Source organism: Corvus brachyrhynchos, unplaced genomic scaffold (genome assembly GCF_000691975.1).
Source record: "Corvus brachyrhynchos isolate BGI_N302 unplaced genomic scaffold, ASM69197v1 scaffold148, whole genome shotgun sequence".
In the NCBI taxonomy this organism is placed as follows: Eukaryota; Metazoa; Chordata; class Aves; order Passeriformes; family Corvidae; genus Corvus; species Corvus brachyrhynchos.
In genome coordinates, this window is record NW_008239785.1 from 3,024,669 (window position 1) to 3,034,135 (window position 9,467).

Below are 9,467 nucleotides of genomic sequence, written 5' to 3' on the forward strand. Positions count from 1 at the left end.
GTGGGTTCCCGCCCCGAAGCCAAGTGCGTGTCTACGGCGGAAGCGGCTGCAGCAGGATCAGCGTCTGGCTTGGTCACTCGGGTCCTTGTCAGCCCCTTGGATGTCCTCAAGATCCGCTTTCAGGTACCTCACTCGCGGCGTGCCCTGGGGCAAGGATGAATGAGCCTGTCAGGGAGCAGAGCTGATCGTGTCCTGGGTGAACAGGTCACTTGTGCAACCAGAGAGCACTAAATCCGCTCGTCAGCCTTCACCTACGTTGTGTACAGGTTATGCAAGGAATTAGGGCTATCCTGTGTCCACAACTTCTATTTATATAACTTAACTTGTGTGGGAATGGAATCTTGTGTTTCTCATAGTTCGCTCTCTTTCTCTGTTTTTGTGAATGACTTCCACTATCTGACTGAATTTCACCATCATCCCCTCCTGTTTCTTTGTGTTCATGGATGTTTTTATTCTTTTAGAGCCCTTCATAAATAACATCCCAGTCAGATCTTGACTGTGATTCTGTGGGAGGGTAGAATGTCATCCCTTAGCATTGGCTGGCTGACAGGGTTGTGAATTCCTGAACTGGACGCTTGAACCAATGTTGAAGGGTGACATTGAAAATATTTTCTCCCGTTTCCTCCAGCTCCAGATCGAGCAGCTCTCCTCCAGAAACCCCGCGGCCAAGTACCACGGCATCCTGCAAGCTGTGCAGCGCATCTTCCGGGAGGAGGGCTTGACAGCCTTCTGGAAGGGCCATGTTCCCGCTCAGTTCCTTTCTGTTGGCTTTGGAGCCGTTCAGGTGAGGCGACCAGGCATCACCTGGGCAAAGTGTATGTACACAGGACGCTGCTCTGCTCCCTCAGACCGGCTGTGTTCAGGAGTGGGAAGGATGTGTAGCTGTCTAAAACTGGTGTATAATTCCTAAGTTAATATTCCTGAGATTGCTGAACAGACTGGAGCACGGCAAGAGCAAACTGAACTCTGTCTGTATCTGGTATCATAGATAAACCTTCTCTGCTCCTGACACTGCTTAGCTGTTCATGCCCCAAGCCTGGGCAGTATTTTGCTTCTGGTCAGGGCTTGTTAGGAGAAAATCAGTGAAGCTGATGAGGGTGTTTTACACAGCATTGTTATGCTTAATTTGTAAACATTAACAGCAGTTTTAGGAGCAGTGGCTGAAAGGGTATAGGACTGCATATTTGTGACATGGTGAACACTCTTCTGGATACATAGAACATTAAAATGAGTTTTTCACGATTCTAAATGCAAGAATTATCAGAAGTGTTAGACACTAGAGTATCCCAAGCGTTCCCCCGGGCTGCTTAGTGATTTTTACACGTTGCAGGTTGGGGAGGACTTTTGAAGGACAGAGAAGGTGGTAACAAGTGGGGGGGTGGAGCTCTTGGTGAAATGAAAGAGTGGGAGACCTCTGTGAGTCCTAAGGATCGGCTTCCTGACCAGTGTGCGTTTGTTTCTGCAAGTTCATGGTGTTTGAGAGCCTGACAGAGCTGGTGCACAACGTCACCTCCTTCAACGCCCGCGACTCCTTGGTGCACCTGGTGTGCGGGGGCCTGGCTGCCTGCACAGCCACGGTCGCAGTCCAGCCTGTGGACATGCTGCGCACCCGCTTTGCTGCCCAGGGTGAGCCAAAGGTGAGGCTTAGCATTCGTGTTGGAATTGTCATCCATAGCAGTGGCAATATTTCACGGGTCTGAAGATGCAGGAGGTTTGAAAGTACATGCAGCATGTGGGTTAAAATGAAGGAGCAGGTGCTGTTACGGGCAGTGTTTGCACTGTTGCCCAGTTATCCTCTGTGCTGTTGACACAGCTTTCCTAATTGTGTTTTGCTGCTTCTGATCCTGACAGGTGATCCAGAAAGGAGAAACTGTCCTTAACAGGATAACTCAGTTTTGCTTTCGCTGTTGACCCTTTATAGAACCCACTCCCCAGGGTGTTGAACATTGCATTTTTGAAACTTTCCACATGCAGAGAGTCATGTTTAGATAATGATGGGGATGATACTTGAAACCAGTCACCTTTCACCTGTGCTTCATGTTCTTATTTACACAAAAATTGGTCTCTGTGCTAAATAGGTCTGTAATAATGAGATCGATTTTTACCAGAGCCATTTCTGTACTTTGCCTGTATATGAACTGTGTTGCAGGAGTTAAGTGCTGTTAAAAGAAAAATAATCATGTCTGTGATGTAGCTGGTCTCAGGACTCAGCTCTGTGCCTTGTTTCTTGTAAGTCACAAGGGCTTAGCACAGAACACTGAGGGTGTGGAAAATCACCTTGCTCATCACTTTGTGCTGAGGACAGTCAGTTGTATTTTGGGCAGTGGGAAATTCCTATACCCATTGCTGGGAAATGACCTGACCTTTGTTTTGCTGGTTTTAAGTTCACTGGAGAGTCACTCAGCCTCTTCCTTGTTGTCCAGATTTACCGCAACCTTCGCCATGCAGTGGTGACCATGTACCAGACAGAAGGGCCTCGGACTTTCTACAGAGGTTTGACCCCCACACTCGTTGCTATCTTCCCATATGCTGGTCTCCAGTTCTTCTTCTACAACATCCTGCAGCAGTTTTCCAGATGTGTGATTCCAGCTGAAGGAAAGAATGGAGGTAGGAACTTGGGACAGTGATGGCTGCAGTCAGGAGAGAAAGAGGATGAATGCTGGTTTGTGTGACTGATGTAAGCTCTGTTAGTCCTTTCACGTTTTTTGGTGCAACATCTGAAAAGTATCTCAATTTCCCACCTCTCATTCTTAGCCCTGCACCGAAATGCCACATTAAGTCCAATGGAGTTCACAAACAGCTTCCATTGTGGAATAACCGTGATGGAAGTGGGTGGATGGGAAAGTGAAGTGTCACAGGCCAGGTGCTCTTTCTTGAGCAGTGTCACGTTACTGATACTGTGGGAAGACAGTGCTGGCATAACCCTTCTCTGTTTCATTAGTGCTGTGGGGACAGGATTCTTGGATTTCCTTAGTAAATCTGCCTGCAAATTCCAGCACAGCTATTAGAGAAGAGGATTTATTTAGTCTTCTTTAAAGCTGCTAGGCTCTTGATTTGATGTTTTTATGTTGGTTTCTAGCTCCATTGCAAGAGAACCTTATCCTGATGCAACCTGTCATCTTGGTAGTTCTAGATACCTGTGCCTCTTTGAGAGAGAGGGATGCAGCAGCAGCGTGGCTTTGTTCCTCAATGGAATCTCTTCAGCAGAGGAACTAGACTTTTCAATATCCTGTCTGCATATTTAATTGTAGGTGGCAGAGGCTGATGGTGGTTTTGTGCTGGGGGCTCGTGTTTATCAGGAAAGAGTCTAATACAGAACTCCTTTCCCACAGCCCTCTGAAATCATCAGGCAGTGTCAGCTTGTGACATTCCAATCCAGAATAAATCAGCCTGAGCAGTCAGGGGTGCAAGATTTCCAGTGATCAGGCTTTTACTGGGGCAGGGCATGAAAACTTTTCCATCCACTGTCAGCAAGTTGTCTGGTGACTGGAGATTGGGGTTTTTTGAGAAGAGCAAAACCATTAGTCACTGTAATGGACCAAGAGGAGCTGGTCCTCTGATTCCAACAGACACTGCAACCCTGAAAAAATAGAGCTTGAGATTCTTTGGCCCAAACTATGCAGAAGAGGTGATGTAACTTCAAAGGACTTTTTTGACCTTACTTCTTGTGAAAAGTGATTTTTAACTTACCTTGTATGATCTTTAATCAGAATTCCCTGCTAATCCTCTCTTTTCCCTCATTGCTATGCTTTTCCTTTTTTGCTTCTCAGGCAATGTTAAAAACCTTGTTTGTGGCAGCTGTGCTGGAGTCGTCAGCAAAACCCTCACGTACCCTTTGGATGTGGTCAAAAAGCGACTGCAAGTGGGTGGCTTTGAGGATGCTCGGGCAGCCTTTGGGCAGGTGAGAAATGTTGGAAGTGGTGGATTTTCCTGAGAATGGAGCTAGTCCAGTGCACTGGAATGCAGTGACAATCCACCAGTGGTACCTGTTGAGTTCATGTTGGGGTTGGGAGCTGCCACTGAGCATTGGTCTCGTTAATAATGTGAATTTATGCATGAACATACTGGGTTTATTTTATGACACTGTCCAACATACCTGTGCTCTGGCTTGTCATCCCTCTCCATCAACTATGTCTTGGAGCTGGGGGTGAGTCAGGCAGGCAAAGGGGGTTTTGATTTACTTTACTTTTCTAGTTGCAGCTTGGTATTTCTGATCCAGAACCAATTACTAGCAGAGGATGACACTGGCTCTGTGCTGGGGTCACTTGGCTGTCAGGCTCCTCTTCTGCAATTAATATTTTGGCGCAAGGAATAGGCACCAAGTGTTCAGCATGTGTCTTTTGTATGAAAATGGCCTGAAATTCAAAGCTAATTAAATACTCTGGTGTTCTTTAGCACCATTGTTACCACCTTGAAATACACTTGAAGACAAATACAGATCTTTCAAGGAACTTTCTCTTTTTTTCCATGAAACATGGAAATTTTCTCTTTTCCTTAAAATTCCTTGGATCTGAGAAGGAAATCAGTCTGTACCGTAAGAAATTCTGGAATAGGATTTGGATGTCTCAGCCCATTGCATTGGATGCTTTTCCTCTTGCAGTGAGATACAGAATTTGTTCTTAGCATTGATGTGTCACAAGATGTTAAAACTGCACAGTGTAACACAACGACATGCAGACAGCTAATTTGGAAACTTCTAAGTGCTGTAACTGTGTTTTCTTTCTGTCAGAAAACTCAAAAATTGTCCCTTCTTAGAGAGTGAAGGGGATAGAAAACAGCAGCCGCACAATCTGAAATAATGACTTCACAAACCTGTGCCATAAATTTAAAGTCATGCTGTTGTTGCATGCAGAGGTTTTACAGCCATTCAATGAATGATGTGCATAAACCATTGCTGACCCTAAATGTGTACATTTTCTCTATCCTGCTCTCTCTAAACTGTCTCTGAAACTTTCAGTTAGTTTTAATATTTTCCAGAAAGGCATCTCCAGGCTGCATGTCAAGATAATGTTTCTGTGGTATAGTTTGGAGATCTTTGTGGGTTTTTCCATTTGTCCTGAAGTTTTCTTGTTTAACCTTGTTGTCATTTCTCTCCCAGGTGCGGACGTACGGGGGTCTCCTGGACTGCATGAGGCAGATCATGCAAGAGGAGGGCCCAGGTGGGTTCTTCAAGGGCCTCTCTCCCAGCTTACTGAAGGCTGCCTTCTCCACTGGCCTCATCTTCTTTTGGTATGAGCTGTTCTGCGGCCTCCTGTGCGCCCTGAAGAGCCCCAAGAGCACAAGGAGGAAGGAAGGCTGAAAGGGATGTGTGCGGCTGCCTGCTGTTCTCCTCAGGAGGGGAGACTGATGGCCCTGCTCTGTCACGAGCGTGTTGGAAATGTCGGAGCTCCCCCAGCCTGTGGGGAATCACCTCCTGGGACCAAGCAGAAGGAGAAGGCGACTGCAGTTCTGCTGGAGACACTGAGCTGCTTGGCTGGAAGCTGTTCAACAGAGCACTTTTCTTCTGTCTCCTCTCATATCAGTGCACATTCAGTGGGGAGAGGGGGAACCAACAGACCACTCCCTAGCAAGGCCTGTGCTCTGGAAAGGCACCCATAAAGCTGGTGAATCCCTGAGCTCGCCCTGGATCCCAGAGCGGGGATCCTGGCCCAGCCTAGTGCTGCTTAACCAGCCAAACACCCCTTCCTAGCACTGCATCTGCACAGCTTTATTCCCTTGCTCTGTGCCTGCTGTTTGCACCAGATTCTTGTCTCAGTGTTGCACAGGTCACTCTGTCCTGCTGCTGTGAAGTCGGGTAAAGCCACGTTAGTACACAGACCCTCTGTTTTCCTTTCCTTTGCTGCCAGCTGCTGCTTCTTGGTCACCACTTGCTGGCTGTGCATTCTCTGTCATCTTAAACACAGCATCTTCTCTGATCATGCTGTGGACCAGACTTGTTCTTCCTTTAACTCCAGTCAGCTTGATTGTATCCTGAATTCCCATTTCACTTCCTGGGTGTGTGGCCATACATATCTTAGAGGTTTGCAGTGCCTCACTCACACTTTTTACAAGCAAACCTGCATATTAAGAGCCCCACTCTGATGGGATTCAACACACAAACCCAATTCTTACTTCAGGGTTCTTTGCTTCAAAGCAGTGAGTAAACTAATGCTGTATAGAGTTAAGAAGTAATTACTCTAAATAATGAAGGGAAAGTCCTGTGGAAACTAGTAGTATTTTTATTATTATTTATTTAATATAGCACGTTTGAGCACGTTTGTGTCTAGCAAGTATTTCTGTATTTCAGAACCTCAGTCCCATACTGGTGCTAGCAGATGAAAATGTTTTGACAAGATTTGCTGAAGTGAAAGGAATGAACATCAAATGGGAATTGGTTGGCTGAGTGTGGTGTTTCACATGGGTGATTGAATTAGAGATGGAAAAGTGGTTTTTTTCTGGAGTCTCAAAGGTTTTATGAGAGGTTAAAAAACCCAACAAAACAACCTACCAACAACTGTGATTTATGTAACAGTGGAAAAGAGGAAAATTACTTTCTTCCTCCTCTTTTATTCTGTGTTTTTTCAAGCCTAGCAGGGTGTGGTTGGACTGTGTGGAAGGCAGAGTTCTGAACCCTGCCCACAAAAGCACGTTAGTCATCTGCGAGGGGTGGATAAGGCAGAGCACTGCAGTTATTTGGAGGATGGTTTGATGGTTCTTCTCTTAACACAGAGCTTTCCCAGCTCTTTTGCAGTATTCAGGGTGTTAATCCCAAATGGTCTGGCCAAATTCCAGTGTGACCAATTCCATTCCGTTGACGCAACTTCTCCTGGCGATTTTGAGCATATCAGCATTGCTCACTTATCCTGAGCTATTGTGAGAGGCTGTTTTTAGAGAACAGCTGTTTCACTGGTGGCTGAGGTATCTGGAGAAATTCCTTGCAAATCCAGGCCAAATAACTTTGTGTCTGCTGTGGGTTTGAGATCTTGGAGTACAAAGTGGCCGTTTCACTGCAGGTGACTGAGCTGCGTAAAATTAAGTTCATTGAGCAGTGTTGGTGTCAGGCAGGAGGCCAATATGTGAGTCTTAAAGAGGCAGAGAGAGCTGCATGTACTCTAAAAATGGCTGTTTTGTTTAGAGGAGACAATGCAGAAAATGTGGAGTGAGTTTCTCCAAGCACCTCAATCCTGTTGGCATTTTCCTGTGTTATTTAGGCTGAGATTCCTCAAAATCTTCTTAACAATGTTTAGCCTTTGTTTATTGTTCACCTGTTGCTGTTGGAAAGACATCATAAGGAGTAATGAACTCAGCCTCATGACATCCTTCTGAGGGAGAGAAATGTCTCCTTTCAAAACAGACACAAACAGGTTGGGTTTGTTATTGTCTTTTGTTGCTGGTGAGAGGAATGTCGTCATGGTTAGCAGGGACAGGCCACAGCAGAAAATGTTCAGTGCTGACCTAGGCTTCCTTAGGAAATGGGGACTCGTCCGTCCTGTCTAAACATTGCAAGACTTGTTTTCCACTTTATGTCAAAGAGCTGCTGTTAAACTGCACTAAATAGGGGGAAACTGGTTGGGAACTCAGCAGTGGGAAAGAACAGGAAGATCTGTGCTCTGGTAAGATGACGTTCCTCGAGGCTTCTGTGGAGTTTGGGGTGATGGGATGGGCAGCTTGGCTGCTCCACAGAGAGGGTAGCGCTGGAGAGTATGGAGCAGCTTTTCCTCTCTGGGGTAGTTTTTTCCTCCACTCTGCATTAACTGAGCTTGCCTCCACCCAACAGATGGCACAGCCGGAGTTCAAGTTGTGTCTGTCTGGCCCAGGCTGTGGAAGAGACACTCTCTGGTCGGAGGACTTTGGGCTGCGAGTCACAAATATTGCAGGCCCATAAGGGCATCTGGGCTTCCAGTGAGAGGGAGAAAGACATGAAAACCTCAACAATATTAGGAGCTGCATCCAACAGTCACTTCATCACTCACCTCTGATCAGCTGCACCTGTCCCTCACAGATTTCTCATGTGCACTTTGCTGGGGAAAGCACTCTAAGAGGAATGTTGTTTTCTCTGCGGGATTGAGGCTGAATGAAGCACTAGGAGGACAGGTCTTATTTGTCATGCTGCTCTGCCAAAATGCACACTGTTAGGAGCTAAATTTCTTAAAATTAGAGGAGCAGGAGGTGTGAGAGATCTGTGGTCACCTTGTTCTCCCATGTGCTGGCACAGATTTGCTCTTGGAAGCTGCGCCCTCCCGTTTAGTGTGAAGTGACTCAACGCAGCAAGTGCCTCGCTGTGAGACTTGGCCAGTTTTGGCCATTGGGATTTCTTTCCAAGCTAATCCTATCACCAGGGATTTGCCTGCAGTTCACCTCACAAGCTGCTCAGCAGTTGCGTTTGTTTTCTTCTAGTGCCTTTTACCATCAGAACGTCCAAAAGCTCCTTAGCAGGCAGAGCACAGGCGAGGAGTTGTGCTGTGGTTGTTTGCAGCTCTACCACAGCACTGAGCCGGCCTCGGACGCACAAGATCTGCGAGGAACATGCTGCTTCCTGCAGCGCTGGCTGCCTCACCGACTTCCTAGGACAGTCCCACTCTCAGGATGCTCATCCAGAGCTGCACAGCATCATTTTTGACAAGAAATTAATGTTTTACAGTCGGGACTGGAATGGATCGTATTTAATTTGGATTTAAGTTTCTCTTGTGATGTAGAAACTGTAACTGTGGCATTTTGCTGTGTTGCCTGAGTGGATATTTTGCAGCTGCTGTTTTCTGAAGGCGTCCGAGCACAACACGCACAGTGTGTGCCTACCTTTGAGACAAGGTACATTAAATATTTTGTTATGTACATGTCTGGCTGCAGTTGGTTTATTCCTATCCTCTTTGTGCCTGTGCTGGACCCCGCAGGAACAACGTGGCCTTCCTGAAGGAAAGGATAATCAGGGCCCAGAGCGTGGGGCAACAGGAGCCTTTTGGATTTCCCTTCCCACTGCCTGCTTGTGGATGCTCCTCAGCAGTAGGCAGAACGGTACCCTCTGTGTTGGGTATCGCTGTTGAGAACTGCACCAAAAGGGATCGGCCAAGGGGGATTTGTGCAGCCCAGTCCCACTGCTGTGTCCTGGAGGGGCTTTTGGAACTGTGGTGGCCAGTTCTGAGCCTCACACCCTCGGTGGGTGAGTTCAGGCTTTGTATTCAGCCAGGCCATGCAGTGCTAGCAAGAATGTTCCCAAACTGTTCTGTGTTCCCTCAGCCATTCTCTGGTTTCAGCAGCCTGGCTGCTCTGCTGTGAAGGCTTCACCCCCTGCGGGGTCTTCCCTCGTGGAATGGTTGAGATTTGAGAGGAAAAACGTGAAGTATGTTATACCATACTCAGCTCTTGTTGCAGTGCATTGGTTTAGCGCATCTCCCCTTTCCTGACTTTTTTCTACTCAGTTTTTAATACCACTCGGCTGCAGCCTGCCCTGGCCCCGAGAGAAGGGGGGGATTCACGCCCTTATCCCCCCT

General features: G+C 46.9%; 1 protein-coding gene across 1 annotated transcript; it reads left to right on the forward strand.

Annotated features, from left to right (window-relative positions):
* Positions 1–6: 6 nt before the first annotated feature.
* SLC25A19 (solute carrier family 25 member 19) lies at positions 7–7,340 on the forward strand (the record flags this gene model as incomplete). The annotated part of the gene is made up of 6 exons (XM_008640640.2): positions 7–123; positions 629–784; positions 1,467–1,637; positions 2,424–2,607; positions 3,771–3,901; positions 5,099–7,340. Coding segments are annotated over 6 exons (960 nt in total), but the record flags the coding sequence as incomplete, so codon positions are not given.
* Positions 7,341–9,467: the final 2,127 nt, after the last annotated feature.